Genomic DNA, 20150 nt, shown 5'->3' on the forward strand with positions numbered 1-20150 from the left:
CCCCCTGCCTGTGTTCCCTTTCTTGCTGGCTGTCTCTATCTCTGTCAAATAAATAAATAAAATCTTTTAAAAAAAAAATAAACATTGTTTTCCAAATTTTATTTTTAAGTTGTCTCTACACCCAACGTGGGGCTCAAACCCACAACCCCAAGATCAAGAGCCATGCACTCCCCCTCCTGAGCCAGCCAGGCGCCCCAACACACATAGAGGTTTAAAAATATAAATATAATCATAGTATATGCTGTCTTCACAGATTGCTTTTTAACTGAATATGAAAATCTTGGAGATTTTCCCCAGTTCATATGTATCAATCTACCTTTTCGAGTTTTAAAAATTATTGTGCCACAGTAACGAGCCAGCCTTTATCCCATGTACGTACATATATAAGTGTTTCTGTAGGGTGGCTTCCTAAAAGTGAGACTATTAAAATGTTGAGACAAAAATCAAATTGCCCTCGGGTGGTATTCTCAATGGTTTCTCTCGTTCTTGCTGACACTGGATAGTATTGGTGTGAAAGAAATGTTGCCAAGCCCATCTAAACATTTTTTCCATTAATAAGCAGGTAATAACATATACCTTGTATTTTCTAATTTTGCTGTAGAGAAGAAATAGAGAAAATCTCTATCAATGATCTTAATATTTATTAATAATCTCATTAATAATCTTAATAATTATTCATCTACCTAATCGTAATCACCTGTAATCTTACTATCAGAGATAGCCACTGCTCATATTTTGTTATATGCCCTCCCAAAGCTTTTTCTGTGCATCTATACACATACAGCTTTATAAATTTTTAATGCATTATTTGTACACTATAAATAATATACATATTTTATACATTATTTTTAATGATATGCCATCATACAGATATGCTGTAATGTACTTGCATCATCCCCTATTGTTGAAGAATTGGATTGTTCTCAATTTTTTGTGGCTACTTTCAATTTAGAGCAAAGCTTTGTAAATATTCTTAATTATTTCTTTAGGATAAAACCCTACAGCAGCACTGTCCTTAGAAATACATTGTAAGTGACAGATGGGTGCCAAATGCTGTTAGTTTTTACGGAACTAGTTTTCCTTTCTTGTGTCATGGCATCTCTTCATAGGATGAGTTCTTGTCCAACTCATTCTAAAAGTATTCATGAATTTGTGAATATTTGCATGTGAATTAAGATTCACATAGTACAAAGGATTTCAATGAAATGTTTCTCTGCTGTACTTTTCATCTCTTTGACTTATTTATTTTATAACTGAAGTTTGTACCTCTTCTTTCCCTGAAAAGTACAGCATTGGGAATATAGGCAATACCATTGTAATAACTTTGTATGGTGACAAAAGTCACTATGCTTATCTGCTTCTGGTAGTGAGCACTGCAAAATGTATATAATTGTTGAATCACTAGGTTGTACTCTTGACACTAATATAATATTGTATGTTGACTCTGCTTCAATTAAAAATAAAAAAAATAAAAACAAACAAAAAAATATTTCCTCCACCCCTCTTCCCCACCCCCCTCTTCCCTTCCCTAGAATATTAGAAATCCTCCCAGAGAGTGTCGGCCTTTACAAAGATACATAAACGTAGACATTGTGTGGGAGAGTATTTCTATGTATCAACACATCTCGGAGATTGTTCTGTGTCAGTACATAGCACGCTTCGGCGTTTTATTTTATAGCTGCGTAGAGTTCCCTTGTGTGTATGTACCTGCATTTATGAGTCTCCTGCTGATGGACCCTCAGGGTGTTTTCAATCTTTTGCCATTGCCACTAGAACTGTAGGAAATACTCTTTTACAGTCATCTTGCCCTGGACGGCACCTCTAGGTGAGTTCCTGGAAGTGGAATCCTTGGGTCCAAGGATCGGTGCAGTGGAAATATACATGATTGCAGCCAAAAGGCCCCCCAAGAAAGTGGCACCCCTGTGTACCCCTCCTCCCTGCAGTTAAACCAGTCTTTAAAATAGGGGTTGGTTGGGGTTCGGGCGGGGAGGGTGCCGTGGGGAGATGCTGGCTTATCCTCCCGTGGCCGTGCCTCTGAGACCCGCCCTGTGTCCTCATCTGTGTCTCCACAGAGCAAGCTGGTGAAGTACTTCAGCCGTCAGCTGTCCTGCAAAAAGAAGGTGGCCCTTCAGGAGCGCAACGCCGAGCTGGACGGCTTCCCCCAGCTCCGGCACTGGTTCCGGATCGTCGATGTGCGCAAGGAAGTCCTGGAGGTGACCGGAGATGGCCCCCTGCTCCCTGCCCCTAACCGGCCAGAAGCCAGCCCCTCGCACAGCGGGTTTTTGCCTATGCCCGGCACATAGTAGGCCCTCCATTAATATGTGTTGGATGCGGGCTCAGAGGATCTCTGATGCTGTCCAAGTGGGTTGTTAAGAGTACGGCTCTACTCTCGGTTGGACCCTCTTTCAGCTCTGCCACTCATTTAGCTCAGTCACCTTGGCCGAGTCACGCTACCTTTTAGACCGGGGCTGTCCAGCCGAACTTCTGCGATGATGGAAATATCTTATATTTATTCTGTCTGATGCAGAGGCTGCCAGCCCCAGGGAGCTCTTGAATGCTTGAATTGTGATTAGTGCATGCGACTGATGAACTGAATTATTAATTGTATTTAATGTTAATGCATGCGGCCAGTGGCCACCTTATGCGACACACTTACTGGGAGCATTAGTTTTCTCATCTGTTAAACGGGGGTAATGATTGTCTCCTCTTCTGAAGTAGCTAGAATGATACAATGAGATGGTCCATCTAAAATGTTCTGCTCACCTTTGGGCACCTAATAGCATTCAGCAAATGTCAGCTTGTAATTTTTGTTGAAAGCTTTGGAAGTAACAGGAGTGGACCACATCCTTAAAATCCCAAGGATAGTGAGGTTTTCCTACCCTCTTGGGTCCCAGGTCCCCACTGTTTGCAGTGACCAGTCCAGTCCTTCCTAACAACACCGGTCACTGAATATTCGGGGCCAGGAGTTGTCCTAAGGGCTTTACACCCAGGATCTCAACTGTTGAGACTATTCAGATGCTCACAATGGTCTTTTGAGGCGGGGACAATTACCCCATTGTGCAGAGCAAGAATCAGGCTCAGAGATGAAGGGACTTCCTTCCGCTGATAGTGAGTGGATGGAGCTGGCAGGAGAATGCAGCTCAGAAGGACTCTGGAGCAGGTGGGAAGCATTGTGCTTTTTCCTCCTTTTTCTGTTGCTGGGGACTCGCTGAGCTGGGTAGACAAGGGGGTGCCCCCTTGCCTGCAGGACCAAGTGCTGTTTCTCACGCTGCACCCTTCTTCTTGCTTGAAGAGGCCCGGAAGACCGTCTTCCACTTTTGTGTTTTTCAGACTTTGACCTCTATGTGAACTCGCCTGAACCCACCAGATCCTGAGCTAGATGGAGGACCCACCTGTTCCTCCATCCCCGCCCCCCACCCCACGTGTGCGCACTAGATGGTGTATGATTCTATGTTCATTTCATTCCCAGGATGGAGATTTCATGTGAATAGCCTCAAAATGAAAGGTCACATATAGCTACAGGCAGTATATTTTATTTGCACGGGCCAATCCACTTTTTAGAGGCTTTTGGGACCATTTATTTATCAAGCAGGGTGAATACATAGACACAATCTTCTCAGCCAGGGGTTGAAACCTGGTGGCCCCAAAGGTGTTCTGATGTATTTGATGCACAGACATTTTTTTTTGTCCGATATAGTATTTGCAAAACATTTTTTGAGCCAACATCTAAAAGCTTAAAGAGTGTGCATAAAAACCCCCCAGATCTCTGGCTTCTCTCTAAAAAGCCGAATTGCTGAACACCCTGAGCTGGATTCCCATCTGGTGGCAATGACCTGATTTCTGCTGCCCCTTCGGATCCTGCAGGCTCCTGCTAGTTAGCAGTTTTGTTCATTTTCCTGGCTTGCAGATGCCCCAGCTCTGGCTCTTACCTTAGTCTGTCAGAATCCTGAGTCCACCAACCAGGGGATGGGGAGGAACTGGGGTTCCAGCTCTCTGCCTGAAGTTCCCTCATGAGTCCACCAGAGGTCCCCTTTCTGAGGAGGAACCAGCAGTAGGGGGAAGGCTGCAAAGTGACAGCCTTGGTTCAAACTTACTTGCTGTGGGACCCTGGGCAAGTGAGCTAACCTCTCTGAACTTTAGTGTTCTAATTATCAACTAATGATGATGATGAAAGTACTACCCAAGAAAAGCGCTTAAAACAGTGTGCCATCCATTTCATTTCTCGTTTACTATTATCATTTTATTGAACGGAAGCACATCTGCTCGGTTAGTCTGGGTTTCTTCAGGCTTTGTCCATTTTTTATGTTGTTATTACTTTTGTGATTTTTTTCTGTGACCCCAAATTTCAGTGAAAATTTCAGTGGGGAGTAAATGATAGGATTAAAAGGCACAAGTAAACCCTGCAGCAAAGAGGGGAATTCTTTTAGGTTGTGAATGAGTTCCTCTAATGTGATTTGCTTTGTACCTTCTGATCCCGGACCATCTCTTTTCTTCAAGTGGGCTTTACGAGCCATGTGTCTCTATTTGAAAAAAGCTCTAAATGACTCAAGTATTGTTTTCTCCTGCTCCGTGCCCTAGTAAGTTGGAAAGGCACTGATTTGGCTTCCTGGCTTTTGCCCTGCATCTGTTTTGAGGTGGGGAAAGAAGTTTTCCTCCTTCTGGTTGCCAGTTTAATGTCTGTGTATTGGGGATTGTGGGGAGGGGGGAAGGTGTCTGATTTTGTTGTAATACACAGATATAGCCACAAGAGGGCAGAAGTATCCCACAATATTGTCCTAGAATCTCTAGGTATTTAGTATCTAAAATTCTTATTTAAATAATATATGTAAAAACACTGGATACCATTTAGCTGTTATAAATGAAGGCTCTCCGTTTTATATACATACATGGATGTAGATGCATAAATATGCATAAATGCATAAAGATGCATAAATATCAAAGTTTGACCAATTTCAAGGTGTATCTATATTATGGGGTCCAGGGTCCAGGGACACATCGTTTTGGGAAAGGGGGTTGGTGGCTGCTGGTGGTGGTGAAGGGACATTTATAGCTGGAAATCCCACCTTTTCTGTTCTCAGCCCATCTCTCCAGAGGCGTCCCTGTCCCCACACCCTGCTATACCCCAGCCTTACCACTTGTCTTAGAAAGCACAGCCTTGCCCTGTGGGGCTCAGACACAAATCCAATTTCATTTCCAGCACTGCGCTACCCATAGGGTTCCAGCTTATCGCCCCTTAGGGTTCCTAAACCCCCAGTCTAGACTCTAGAATGTGTGGCTGGGGACGACAGCCATCAAGAGACTTGGGCTATCCAGTTTGCTCTGCTCCAAGTTCACCCTGTACTGGGGACAAGCCAAGCTAAGCAGGAGGCACAGAGGGCCATCCAAAGACGAGGAGAGTGGAGACTGCCCATAAGGAGTTCAGAAGGTACAAGGGGAACAGATAATTAACTACCACCATCCACTGAGCACTGGCTGTGCTAACAATAGGGGCTACCCTACAAAATATGTGCACTTAAGACTCCCATTTTACAGGTGAATAAAGTGAGGCTCAGAGAGGGTAAGTGACTTGCGTGAGGCAATGAGTGGCAAAGCTGAGATTCAAACCCGGGCCTGTTTGACCCGGGAGTCAGAGACCCAACAGGTCCGTCAAGCGGCCCTCCACACAGGGCCCGGTGTTCCGCTAAGTACCGCTAGAGGGCAGTGTGGAGGCTTAGCCCGCTCTCCTTCCCTCCGGGCACCGGAGGTGTGTTTACCATCCTTTCTTCCCTCCTCTAGGAAATCACCCCCGGCCAGCTGAGTCTGGAGGACCTCTTGGAGATGACAGATGAGCAGGTGTGTGAGACCGTGGAGAAATACGGAGCCAACCGGGAGGAGTGCGCCCGTCTCAATGCCTCCCTGTCCTGTCTCCGGAACGTCCACATGTCAGGTAAGCAGGCCCTGGGGATGGAGACTTGTCCCCAACACATCGGCCTCGGTTCCTCCAGATTTCTGTGCCTGCGCTGCAGGCCAGGATGAGCCAGTCAGCTTTGGATGGTAAACACCGCTCACGAGCAGAGAAAAGAGGGGATTCGGGAGCCAGAAGTGGTGAGGGCCGCTCTTGGAAGCTTGTGCTCAAAGGAGTGCTGAGGTGTAGGGCATTTGGTTCTGGGTAATAAGGGCCCAGCTATGGAAATCCAAGTTGTGCCTGGGTGATCTTTGTACCTTAGACATTCTTAAATGCCTTTGCGTTTTGGGTCCACATCCAATTATATAAACAATAGACATTCATACCATTGTCGTTTTGGTAAGAAGTTTTGGTGTAATTCTTCCAGGCAAATGGGTATGTGCATCCTAGTTTTAAACAATAGAATTAGGATTATCCATGTGCATTTTGAGACCCCCCCCCCCATCTAATTAAATAACCTCTGTGACTTGTTTTATCAGCTTGGGGTCCAAATTGTTAGGAAAAACAAAATTCAACCAGATCAATTGGAGAGCAGTTGTGAATGGGGCGGAATCCCTTCTAACAGGGAGAGAAGTTGCACAGGAGAAGTTTTTTATAGGCAGGAGAGCGGGGCAAGGGAGTTATTAGCAAAACAAAAGAAAGGGTTGTTTCCTGAGAGGTTAAAACTAATTAAGTCTGGGTTTGCTGTCTTGTGGGGGTGAATGACTCCATTTTGGGAATTATTTTTTTAGTAGGCCCCAGCGCGGGGCTTGAACTCACCACCCTGGGCCTGTTTTTTCTCTTTTTTCACATCATCTTTCTTTGATCTTTCCCAATAATTGCTCAAACTCCTGTTTGCCTTTATTAGCAGGACATCACATATCATCCTTTTGAGGCTGCCTGCTTCTCTCTAGCTTCATGATTTCCCCACAAATTCTGGGGCCTTTGTAGTCCGAAGGGATCAGCTCTGCAAACACACCAAACCATGGTCCCTCTGCATGGTTGTTTCAGTTTCCACCACAAGGTGTCACTGTAGAGCCCCAGTCTGAACAGTCAGGCGGCTGGGCTGTTAATCCGCAGAAGTCTTTGAGGGATTCAGCATGGGACATTCAACAAGTATTTACTGACTACCGTGTGCTGGGATACAGCAGGGAATGAAAGAGGACATATCTGAAACAGGTCATTGGCCCAGATCCCCAGTGCACTCCCTTTTGTATTCTTTCTTGCTAGCACATCCTTACCAAAGCTGTGGTCATCACCAAAAGGGACCCTGAGTCAGAGGCTGTCCTCTCACTGAAGGATACTTGGCAGCATCCCTGGCCTCAGTGATGAGGTATCAGTATCATCCTCTCTCCTCCCAGTTCTGGTCATGACAAACAGAAATGTCTCCAGATAGTCTGGTGAACATTACCATGTAGCTTTCTAGAAAGTTTATATCAGTTTACACCTCTCCTCGCTCCTCGACCCCTGCCTCCTACAATACATGAGAGTGAGCGTTGAGATTAGGTTCTTAATTGCTTTTCCGAGTTTACATCTTCCCATCAGAGTTTGGGGAAGTTCTTTTAAGTGGAGACAGGTGTTTCTGTCAAGCCTCCACAGGCTGAGCATGCATCCTTGGTGACATCCTGGGCTGGGTGAGACCTGGAGAGGGCCTCTAATCTGGTGTTTTTCAGTTTGACTCAAGTTGCACAGAAATGAATCGGATTTACATGTCAACTCTGCACACACACACACACACACACACACACACACACACCGCTATGCACATACACACCTGAAATGAGTTTTGTGCAATAGAGAATTACCATCAAACTCATTCTTACTATGCGTGGAATTTTGCATTCTTTTCTATTTCATTCTGTGTCACTTACCCAATGCGGGTAATGACCCACCACTTTCATGTCACACCTCACTTATGGCTTGTGAGCCATGGTTTGAGAGACAATGATCTCTTTGATGCTGGTGGGGGAAAATTTTTTTCTCTCTACCCTTCTGGGTCCTAGGCTGAGACGGCCCCTATAATAAAAGATTAATGGGAGAAAACAGAGGTTTACTAACAGGATACCGCCTGTATATGTGGAAAAGCTTTGGGGAAACTGGGTAACTCCTCAGAGCAGCCCAGGACATCACCTTAAATCACATCTCTAACTAAAGACAGAAGAGAGGGTTAGGCGGGGGGAGGCAGTTACGAGAGGTGACCAGGAAAAGCACAATTAACAAGGGGAAGGTGGTTGTACAGAAGTCTCTGACTTCTCCACTGATAGAAGTTTCTAGAGATTTAAGAGTCACCCTTCTGATACCAAGTTGGAGACACCCTTATAGATGGAGGTTTCCTTTATCAATGTCAATGTCTTTTACAAAAGTGTAACTTCTACTCGGGTTTCAGAGCTTCCCGTTTGCTGTTTCTTCAAAATAATCAGCCTAAAATAACGCTTATGCCAAGGGACATATTTTGGGATAGCAACCTTCCTCCTCTTGCCTCTACCAACTCTTCCCAGGCAGCTCAGATTCCGTCTACAATGTCCTGCCTCCGATTCCAGCCTTATAGCCACTGGGACCTTGACAACAGTGCTGCACGTTTGCCCAAATCCTACGGCTCTTGGTGCTGCCATCAGCATGGGAGCAGCTCAACTCAGCTCCATGTGGGGTGCATTACACTGAACACAACCCAAGGAGGTGTTGGAAGCGAAGAACTTTGTATTACTGGTTACAAGGAAGGAGGCAGGGAGATAGCTCTCCAAGCACAGCCTCTGCCAACAACAGAATTGGGGGTGTCTTAAGCTGCAGATGCACGCGTATTCACGGAGGAGCTTGGCAAAGGGCGGTTCCGTCTAGAATTGGGGCAAAAGTCATCCTAAGGTGACAAGAGTCCAGGTCCTAGTTGGTTGAAGTCATGGGCCAGCCTGGGTTGGCATCGTCAGTGCTCTGGCCCCAGTTAGTCCTGTGTTTGTACGCTCAAAGGGGTTTAAATCCTGCAAAAATGACACAAGAGTGGGCATTAGGTCACTCTTGACTTGTGAAAAAGCACTGGGAGTTTTATCGCTGATTTATTGTCTCTGCTGTGGTCAGACTATGTCCTGGCTTGGTAGTGGCTGTTTGTTTTTTACGTTCTTTTGTTCCCTGAAAATCATTAACTGCCGAGGTCTGTTTTGTTTTGTTTTGCTTGCAATTTTAATGCACCCTGGGAGTTCTGCGAGAACCGTCCTTGTGTGAGTAGTGCTGGTCAGACATCGATCACAAAATGGGTCAGGGTCCTCACATGACTTCTCTGATGTTAAGAAAGCTGTATCTCATCTTTGCTTTTCTGGGGACCCCTAACTCCGTCTTGTCTACACACCCAGCTCCTAATTCCTTTGTGTCATACTTTACTTCTGTTCTTCCTGTGTACAGCAGGGCTGCTCATCACGTTTTAATTTAAATTTTAATCTTTTGGGGGGAGTGATTTTTTAAAAGACATGGATGCCTGTCTCCCCACCAGACCGTAAGCTGCTAAAGGGCAGGGATTGGACCTCTTTTTGCTCATCATTTTATTCCCAGGCCTGATATCAATGATCTGGTACACTGTAGGTACTTAGTAAATATTTCTGTATTAAATGAAATTTTTAAAAAGATTATTTATTTATTAGAGAGAGAGAGTGCACAAGCAGGGGGAGCCGCAGAGGGAGAGGGAGAAGCAGACTCCCTGCTGAGCAGGGAACCCATTGCAGGGCTTGATCCCAGGACCCTGGAATCATGACCCAAGCTGAAGACAGACGCTTAATGACTGAGCCACGCAGGGGCCCCAGTATTTCTGAATTAATGCATCTTTTTCCACATGTAGCCCATGCAAATCACCAGTAGCTTAAAGTACATGGATGGCAAAGAAAGCTCAGGATTTGGTGTCTGTTTGGAACCACAACAGTGCACATTTCCCCCTCAAGCCTTAACTGTTGGATAGGTCTATATTAGTTACTTAGAGCTTTCTGGATCAGGCATGGATTTCACATCTTGCTACTAGCACCACTGCCTCGAATTCCCTTTCTCTTTGTTTTCCCAGTGAATCCCTGCTTATTCTCAAGCCCAACTCCTGCCTCAGAGCCTCTGCACTTTGTTGAATGAATGAAGCTTCTGCACTAACCGACCTTGCCTTACCGTGGTTGTCGTTTTCCCAGCCTCCCTCCCTCATCTGACTGTGACCTCCAGAGGGCAGGTGCAGTTACAAGCCTAGCTGTTGGCTACGGGTGTTCCTGTTGGGGGAAGGCTCCGGAAGCTGTTTGATGTGCTTGCTACTGCTCTCCACCAGGGGGAAGCAGCGAGCCATCCTTGACCTGTCCTCCTTCTAAATCTTTCCTCAAATATGATCATTGGTTCCTAGAAGCTTCTAACTATCTTGGGAGCTGGATGATTCCATCATTTCCTGCCCTTCACTTTAACCAAAAATGTTATCCCAAACTAGGGAACAAAGTAGTGTCTTTCCCACGAGACTTGTTCTTAAGCGTCATCCCATCTTTATTCGCCCCGGTAGCCCCAGCTCTCAGCTGGAGGGCTGGCGTCTTTTACAGCGATGAAGTCAGATATTTTAAATTCTGGTGTGTACTGGTGACTCAACACATGTTTGTGAAATGGCTGTAGGAATACAAGTTGTATTGAGAAACTCACAGAAACAGATGGAGGCAAGTAAGCTTTGTGCCTGGCCCAGAGTGTGCTCCCTGCCTGTCTGTCTCTTCTCTTAGAACATTGGGGCAGCTTTATTTTAGACGTGTGACTCTAATCTTAGTTTTCTGCTTGGGTTTTGGGGGTATCTTTGTTTCCCAGTGTCCAAGAACCCCCCAAGATAGGAAAGAACGGACCCCTCTTCCCTTCTCAGTGCGTGTTAGATCTGCCTAAGCCTGAAACCAAAGACCCCTCACTTGTCTTTTCAACAAGCTCAGGGGACCCCAAAGCCATGATACCTTAGTCTTTTCTTGTCATATCAGATGTGGCCTGAAACCAAAAAAAATTCATACCTTCAACAAAATTTGTCGAATGCCTGCAATACGTCAGGCATGGTTCTGATCTCTGAAAATGCATGCTTAGAGGTCTGTCCCCAGGGCTTTCCATTCTAGCGGGGAGTGGGGAGACGGCGTGTTATATCGTACTAAGCAAGTGCATTGCGAAGTATGTTGAATAAGTGCAGTGGGGGGAAGAAAAAGAAAAGTGAGCAGTCTCAGGGGGTTGGCAGTGCCCTCCGGGAATAGGGGGCAGGTTGTCCTATTAAATAGTGCGATCAGAGAAGGCCTCCGTCCTCTTCTGTCTTCCTTTCTGCTTTCCCCCTCTCAGGCCTTCACTATTTGCAAACAGTATGGAATCTGGACAAACTCTGGTTCTGCCCAATTTTGGGTCTGTCACCTACCAGCTACATGATTTTCAGGATGGCATCTCAGGATTCAGAGCTTAGTTTCCTAAGTAGTGCGATAAAGATGATCATTTCCACCCGTTGGTTGTTGGAAGGATCACATGAGATGGTTGGTACAGGCAAAGCACGGGGCCTGGCTTGGATTAGGTACATGATGAGCCTTATTGTTACCATTATTGTCATCGTCATCATTAGCACCATCCCCGTCCCTGTCCTACACCCACCATCACCACCATCTCCACTGAGGTTCTACCACCATCACTACCGATCACCACCATCATATCATCACCATCGCCATCACCATCGTCACCACCATCCTCACCACCACCACTGTCATCATCAGCATCATCAGCACCATCACCACCACCACCGTCATCACCACCATGATATCATTACCATCACTGTCACCACCACCATCACCACCACCACCACCATCATCATCACCATCATCAGCACCATCATCATCACCATCACCACCAACATCATTACCACCACCACCACCAACATCACCATCATCAGCACCATCACCATCACACCACCACCATCATCACCATCACCATCCACACCATCACCATCTCCACTGAAGTTCTACCACCATCACCACCCATCACCACCATCATATCATCACCATCGCCATCACCACCACCATCATCACCACCATCACCACCACCACCATCATCATCACCACCACCACCACCATCACCACCACCATCACCACCACCACCATCATCATTACCATAACCACCATCATCATCGTCATCATCACCATCACCACCAACATCATTACCATCACCACCACCATCACCACCACCACCACCACCACCATCACCACCACCACCATCATCATTACCATAACCATCATCATCATTGTCATCATCACCATCACCACTACCACCATCACCACTACCACCATCATTACCATAACCATCATCATCATTGTCATCATCATCACCACCACCATCACCACCACCACCATCATCATTACCATAACCATCATCATCATTGTCATCATCACCACCACCATCATCATCACTATCATCATCACCATCACCACCATCATCACCACCACCACCACCACCATCACCACCACCACCATCATCATTGCCATCACCATCACCCTCTCTCCTTTCTCTGCCCCCAACTCTCTTCCCTCTACCTTCTTGACATCCTCCTCTCTTTATTTCTCCAAAGGGCCCCTGGCCTTCAGTTTTCTAATTATGTGTCTCATTCTTTGTATCTCTGATTTCCCTTCCCTCTGAGCCACTGTCTCCCTCAACATTGCTGCTTCTTTAGAACCTATTCCTCCTCCTCTGTTTGACTTGATTATTCTCTAGAGGGGGCCCACCTTTCCCCTGGCCAAAAACATTAAAGCCCAAGCAATTTTTCCATGGCACCCAGCCCCATTTTCTCCATCATGGTCAGTATGGAGCTGAGGTCCTAGGGTGAATTGGATTTGTTGCTGGAAGAGTGTGTTCCTGCCATTTGCTCCCCCTCCAGCCCCAGACTGGAGGCCTCAGGCCTGAAAACCACAGGCTCGCTCCTTGAACTTTCCTCTCTGGATCACAGCTGCTTATCAGAGAAGAGCCTGGAGGGGACAAGGCTCAGAGATCAGAGTACAGATGCTGTGCTTTTCTTTCTCTTCTGTTTCCTCTTTGTTCCTACTCTTCTTGGGCTTTTGGCTGTTTTCAGACCAATAATGGGCAGTCATTTGCATCTTCTCTTTCCCAAGGAAAAACCCAGGTCCCAGATCATGGAAGACCTTGCTTTTCTCTTTCCTTTTCTTTCCTTCCTTCCTTCCTTCCTTCCTTCCTTCCTTCCTTCCTTCCACACTTCTTTATCATGCTTCGGTATGTATCAGGCACTGTGCTAGATTCCAGGGCTTGGGGACTTTCTCAGGGCTTCAGGGTGGAGCTGAGACCCAAAGCAGGAGGAGGAGTTCTCCTAATGACTGGGGGGTGGTGGGAGCACTTGGAGTGCCTTGTGGCAGGAGGCAGAGGGTAGCGTGCTAGGCACAGAGAGACCGGTGTGACCGTGGGTGCTGAGGAGGGCTGGCGTCCACCGTGGACCATGGCACGGAGCTGGCATCGCAGGGAGTGGAGCAGGAGACACATGGATCGCTGTCCAGTTTTCAAGGAAACATTCTGGCTGTAGAATGGGGGAGTGGCTTGGAGCGAGTTTCCAGGAGTGCAGGATGAGGCTTGGGGACCAGCAGGGGTGGAAGGCCTGTTGAGCGCAAAGAATTCTCGAGATGTTGTAGGGTGCAACCTAGTAGGTTTATTTAAGTAGCACAGGGACAGGGCCTGTGGGCAGAAAAAGCGGCCCTTTTTGCTGTATGAAGCGGATGACTATATGCTTTGTGCTCAAGGGGGAAGGGACGTGCCGGGGGTAGATAATAAACATTTTCGAATTTCTACCAAATTCTTTCCCAAGATTTTTCTAGTGCTCATCATTGAGCTTGACATTAATTATCAGGGCCATGTCCAGGAGTGCAGGATGAGGCTTGGGGACCAGCAGGGGTGGAAGGCCTGTTGAGCGCAAAGAATTCTCGAGATGTTGTAGGGTGCAACCTAGTAGGTTTATTTAAGTAGCACAGGGACAGGGCCTGTGGGCAGAAAAAGCGGCCCTTTTTGCTGTATGAAGCGGATGACTATATGCTTTGTGCTCAAGGGGGAAGGGACGTGCCGGGGGTAGATAATAAACATTTTCGAATTTCTACCAAATTCTTTCCCAAGATTTTTCTAGTGCTCATCATTGAGCTTGACATTAATTATCAGGGCCATGTCCAGGCAGTCAGGAGGCCCTTGAAGAATGTAGCAGCCAGCACGTATTCGATCCTTATCGGAGCTCTGCAGGCTGTAGGCCAGCCTTCTGGGCTAAAGGTGAACATTTTTCTGCTTCTATCCCTCATCTCAGAGAGAGCGAGGAGGCCAGGGTGCCATCGGCATGCAGGTACCCCCGGACCCCCGTGGCTTACTTTGTCCGACCCCCTCCAGCTCCTCCTCCTGCATGTCCAGGGGGAAGACTGGCAGGAGAAAAAACAGGATGCAGAATGGCCCCAAAATAGGCAGCCTCAGATGCTCTCTTGCTCCTTCCCAGTTTGGGCATTGAACGAAGCCCACTAGAACCCTGCCTTCACCGCAGCCTTCCCTTTGACTAGAACAAAGAGGAAGAGCGGTCTTGATTGCCCTATTGTCCCAGTTGCTTCTAACTTTGGGATGGCTGGGCTGGCCGAGGGAGAGGGGCCCCTCCCAAAGCCGGCAGTGTCTGGTGTGTTCCAGAGCTGACGTCCTCTCTTTCCCTCCTGGTACACTCTCCAGCCCTGAGCTGTGGGTTCTCAGGAACCCCTTACACACGTGGAGCACACGTTGGGTCTCTTGAAGGCAAGTGATAGAAACTTAAGGCAGCCTTACACACAAATGGCTCATTCATTCTCTCGGTGAATACCAGTTGAACTTCTCAGTCACCACGGGGGACTAGGGACATAGTGAGAGCTGGACCAGCTTCCAGCTCCCATGGACCTTATATTCTAGACCCGCGCTGTCCAATCGAGCATCCTCTGGGTTCACGTGGTGAGTGAAACGTATATCCATTAAGATGAAATAAAATAAAAAATTCACTTCTTCCGTCTCACCAGCTACCTTCTAGTGATCCAGAGCTGCACGTGGCTAGGACCTATGGGAGAAGCCGAGTTCTGGGACATTCCCATCACTGCGGAAGGTTCTATTGGACGATGCCGCTGTAGAATATATTGAGAAAAATGATAAAGAAGAAAAATGACAAATGGTGATTGGTTTTATGCGGAGAATTAAAATAGGGTGACATGAGGGTGACCAGGTACCTCGCTTTGATGGGGTGGCCACAGTGGGGGTGTCAGTCAGAGCTTACCAGTGAAGCAGAACCAGGAGGATAAATATATTAAGAGATTAGTGCAAGGGATCGCCTTATGCGATTGTTGGGGCAGGTGGGGCAGGCCATCAGGAAGGGCTGGCTGGTGTGGAGTGGCTGTCTGCCTTTGTTCTGCTCTTAATGCCTTTTGAAGGATTGAATCAGGCCCATCCAAATTAATGAGGATAATCCTCCTGACTTAAAGTCAGCTGATTACGGACTTTAATCACATCCACAAAATACCTGCACAGCAACACCCAGATTAGTGTTGGATTGAGTACCTGGGGGACTCCGGCTTAGCCACGTCAACCCATTGAGAAGACCGTCACAGCGGGCCTCTCTGAGAAGGTGACATTTAAACTAAGCCTTGAATGACAAGAAGATTTACCAGACATGAGAAGACGGGGGAAAGCACATTTTGAGAAGAGCAAATGGGTTATGCAAATCTCCAAAGCATTTTGAAGAAGCAGAAAGAAGGCCCTTGTGGCTGAACCACGGCACGTGCTCTGGTGATTCTTTGCTGTGTGTGACTCCAAAACTTAGTGGCTTAAAACAACACCTGCTTTGTTATCTCTCATGATTCTCTGGGTTGCCTGGGCTCAGCGGGGTAGTTCTTTAGCTCCATGCATTATGGCTTGACTGGGCTGGACCATTCAAGATGGCACTCGTACACAGACGGCAGTTGGCCCTGGATGTTGGCTGGGAGTTCAGTTTGGGCTGTCTTCTGGGGCACCCATATATTGTCTTTCCATGTGGCTTGGGTTTCTTATAGCAGGAATAAGTGTTCTAAGAAGGAGGAAGGGGAAGCTGTCAGGTATATTAGAAACTAGTTCTGGAACGGGTACAGGGTTCCTTCTGCTCGTAACTGTATCAGTGAGGGTCAACTGGAGAGTAGAGCCACTGTGAGTATAATGGAAAAATGAATTTATCATAGAAGTACAGACCTTATACAACTGTAGGAAGAACTGGGGAAGTAAAAGTTCATAAGAGGAGACTAAAGCTTCGGAGAAAGGTCTCTAACCTGTCCTGATGTGGGTAAGCCGGCCTGGGTTGTTGGAGACCTCTGGAAGCCAGCATGTCCATCTGTTGCAGGGGAACCAAGAAGAGGGACTGGAGTTGACGCCTGTGGAAGGTTATTGATTCTTTGGAGCTGTTGCCTCTGTGAGTTTGCAGGGAAGCATCTGGTGTTGGATTTGAGGTCACTGTTGGTCACCGGGGCCCACTTTCAGGATGAAGAGTTGGCCATGGAGTGGGAACAAAGAAGGATAAACTAGACCAGCACCTCTGAAAATGTCTCCTGTTGTCCCTAACCCACGTCTCAGAGCATCATAGCTGCTGCTTCTTGCACCTCCCACATTTTGTACCATGTTGGCCAACTCTAACCTGGGATCCTACAGAGAAGGGGATTCTGGAAACGTGGGTGCCAGCATCTAGCCAAGTTGACAATACACTAGTGAAGAGCAGGGAGCAGGGGCAGCAGGATAGAAGGTACAAGGAAGGGGAGACAGGTGGGGACCAACTCCTCAGGGGCCTCGGAGCCCTGGCAAGAAGCTTAGATTTCTTTGAAATAGACTAGGAGGCTGTTGGAGGGGTTTTAAGAAGGGAATTGTCTTGATTTGATTTCATTCAACTCATAAGTCAAGGATGAATGGAGCTGGTTTGGGGCAAGTTTCAATCCATTGGTCAGTCTCCCTTCTTCCTTCTTCATGCCTTAGTCCTGCTGTCTTGGGCTTGGCCTCAACTTTCCGTGTTGAACTCCACCTTACTTTTCTCATCTGTAAAATGGGGATGCTGGTAGTATCTTCTTTATGGTGTTGTTGCCAGAAAAGAAAGGAGTTAATATAAATAAACCCTTAGCCTGATGTCTGGCAAATTGCATGCCTATTACATGGTTGGCTATGATTATCTTTACTATTATTTTTTTTAAGTCAGTCCTCCGCCCATCCTGCCCCTGGCCTTTGTCTTACAGCCAGAGAAGCAGAACCACAGCTGAGAAACCTTGTCCAGGGCTTCATTTGCCCTTCCCGATATAGCTGCTACTTTTACTTTCTTGCAGGCCACCTTTGGCCCCTCTCTTGAGCCCCCCTGCCACTTCATGCGGTCAGCTCTGGCTTTTGTAGGAACCCCCAGTGAGAACAAAGAGACCGTGGCTCCCGGCTGTCCTCTCTGATCCGAGCCACGGTCCTCCCTCTCTGTATTCCTTGCACCTGGGAGGTAACAGAGCAGAAGAATTGGGCACAGAACTGAGACTGAACTTGTACTGTGTAGTCTGCAGGGGCTGTACTGTTTGAGGATTGTGGTTCCGTGTCCACTAAACCAGATGAGCTGAATCAGACCCAAACGGACTGTTACATCTGAGGATCAGACCCCAGCTCCTTCCCCCAGGCTCCCAGTTGGTTCATCTCCAGATGTCTTCGTTAGCTTATCGCACCAGCTACCCTGACCTAATTGCTTTTCTTTGAAAAGCCTGCCTCAGGGCCTTTGCACAGGTCATCCTTTCTGCCTGGAATGTTGTCCGTGGCTGCTTCCTTGTCATTTTGGTCTTGGCTCAAATGCTACCTTCCTGGAGTGTCCCACGTCCATCTTAGCCACTCACAATCCCCTTACTCTGTTTTATTTTATTCATGGTTCTTATTTGTTTATTTATTTGTTTCTCTACTCCTCGCCAGAACAGTGGTTTTTTTTTTTTTAATAATTTTTATTTTGTTATATTAGTCACCATACAGTACATCCCCAGTTTTGGATGCAATGTTCTATGATTCATTATTTGCATATAACACCCAGTGCACCATGCAATATGTGCCCTCCTTAATACCCTTAATACCCATCACCGGCCTATCCCAATCTCCCACCACCCTCCCCTCTGAAGCCCTCAGTTTGTTTCCCAGAGTCCACAGTCTCTCATGGTTCATTCCCCCTTCTGTTTACCCCCCTTCATTCTTCCCTTCCTTCTTCTACCGATCTTCCAGAACAGTGGTTCTAATAGGGCTTCTGGACTTGCTGTTTTGGCTGGTCTGGGGAAGTGCCCAGTCACCTGCATTTTTAAGAAGTTCCCAGGTTCTTCTGCTGCTGCAAGTCTGGGGATACCACTTGGAGAATTACCATGCCAGCACTGTTCCAGAGCCTGGCTCAGAACTGTCGAGTAACAAGCAGTCATTGAGCGATTAAGTGAATGATGGTGGCCCATGATAATAGTAAGAGCAGATACTGGTTGGGTTCTTACCGAGAGAAGTGATATGCTGGACAATTGACAGTCCTCCCTGGCTCATTTAATCCTTTCAACAACCTCATGAGGTTTATATGCTTATTTTTTCTATTTACTGGTAAGAAAACTGAGGCCCAGAGAGGTAGCCTCCTTGGCCAGTGTCACACAGCAGTGTGTCAGAGCCAGGGCTGGAACCTGGGTTACAGGTGGGGATGGATTTCTCCTTAACCCTTGGGGGGTGGGTGTCCATGTATTTCCATTTGCTCAGCTGGAGTGTGCAGGCCTCTGGGGGGCTTGCAGGGGTGGAGCAACTGAAACCAGAAATGAGAGAAAAAGACATGATTTAAGCATTAATACTAAATAAATACTAAATAGCAATCACGTTGCACATTCACAGAACACGTTCAGTTTTAAGAAGCCCCTGCCTGCAGATGACCTTATTTGATCCTCACAGATGTATGAGTGGTGGGCAGACCAGGATGAGCACCCATTTCACAGGTGGGAAAACTGAGGCCACCAGCAGAAGGCCACTCCGGCTTGCCGCAGAGCTGGGGTCGGAACGGCAGCACCTGTTCCTGCTGCTCAGCGCCGAGCCCTTTCTCCTGTGGGGTGTTTGGGGGTGCTCGTGGGGAGCCACATTGCCCCTCCAGGTTGAACCCCAGAGCTGCAGAGCTGGGACACTGCCCTGAGGTGGGTGTGGCTGGGAAGGTCCGAAGTCCCCGGAGCCTCCTCGGAGCCCTGGGAGGCTTCCCCTTCTCAAGGGTTAGTCCCCCTATCTTAGCAATGGTTCTGGGAGAGAGTGGGTATCTGATCCTTGGGTGTGTGATTATATTTGAAAAGTTCAGTGAAGGTGCGGGAGGAAGCGGGGAGGGCAGGGGGAGTGGAGAGAAGGGTTCTCAGGTGCTAGTATTATTTGGAACCAAATTTGCCGCCCTACCCTCCTGTTCCCCCCCTGCTCCCCTCCTCCCAAATGTCCCAGTATTCTGACATAGCACTACTGGAAACAAGGAGATGGTTCCAGTTCATTATAGTCCTGTTTTGCACTCAGGTGGCCTTTTGTGTTGTTTAATTATTTTCCTGAATATAGATTTAGAGTCCTGTATGACAAGTGCCCAAGCTACTGTTCGGGGAAGGGGGAAGAAAAGGCAGTTTTGTTTTGTTTAATATTTTATGTATTTATTTTGAGAGAGAGAGTGCGAGAGAGTGAGCAGGGGGAGGGACAGAGGGAGAGAGAGTCCTCACGCAGACTCCCTGCTGAGCACAGAGCCTGACACTGCTTGATCCCAGGACCCTGAGATCATGACCTAAGCTGAAACCAAGAGTCAGACGCTTAACCGACTGAGCCACCCAGGCGCCCTATTAAACACCTTCTTTGCATCTGTTCAAAAGAGAAAACCTCCTGGCTGCATGTTTTGAAGTAAACCTTTCCATGGCTTAGCAATTTCTAATGATGCCTCAAGACACAACTTAAATGCCACCACTGCCAGGAAGCCTGCCTTGATTGCCCCATGCTCTCATCTTGGCAGTTATCTTGCAGTTGTTTTGATATATAAACCTCCCAAATCAGATTACAAATTCCTAACGTCGCAGGCGCCATCTCTTAGTAACAACAAAAATAATAACAATAAATGATTAAAAGCATATTAAGTATCAGGTATTATCCTAAGCTGATTTTAAGGAAAACTTCACTTATGTTTCAGAACTTTCCCAGGAGAGGTGCACCTAGGTGGCTCAGTCAGTTGGGTGTCCTACTCTTGGTTTTG

General features: G+C 47.1%; 1 protein-coding gene across 1 annotated transcript in view; it reads left to right on the top strand.

Moving 5' to 3' along the window:
• Positions 1–20150, top strand: part of KSR2 (kinase suppressor of ras 2) — a 389319-nt gene that overhangs the window by 79216 nt on the left and 289953 nt on the right. The window contains exons 2-3 of the mRNA XM_087857306.1: positions 2073–2213; positions 5776–5926. Of these exons, the coding sequence (XP_087713432.1) occupies positions 2073–2213; positions 5776–5926 (292 nt within the window). The remainder of the gene's footprint in view (positions 1–2072; positions 2214–5775; positions 5927–20150) is intronic.

The sequence above is a fragment of the Ursus americanus genome, chromosome 30, assembly GCF_024610735.1.
Source record: "Ursus americanus isolate L20-20 chromosome 30, mUrsAme1.1.p, whole genome shotgun sequence".
Classification (NCBI taxonomy): Eukaryota; Metazoa; Chordata; class Mammalia; order Carnivora; family Ursidae; genus Ursus; species Ursus americanus.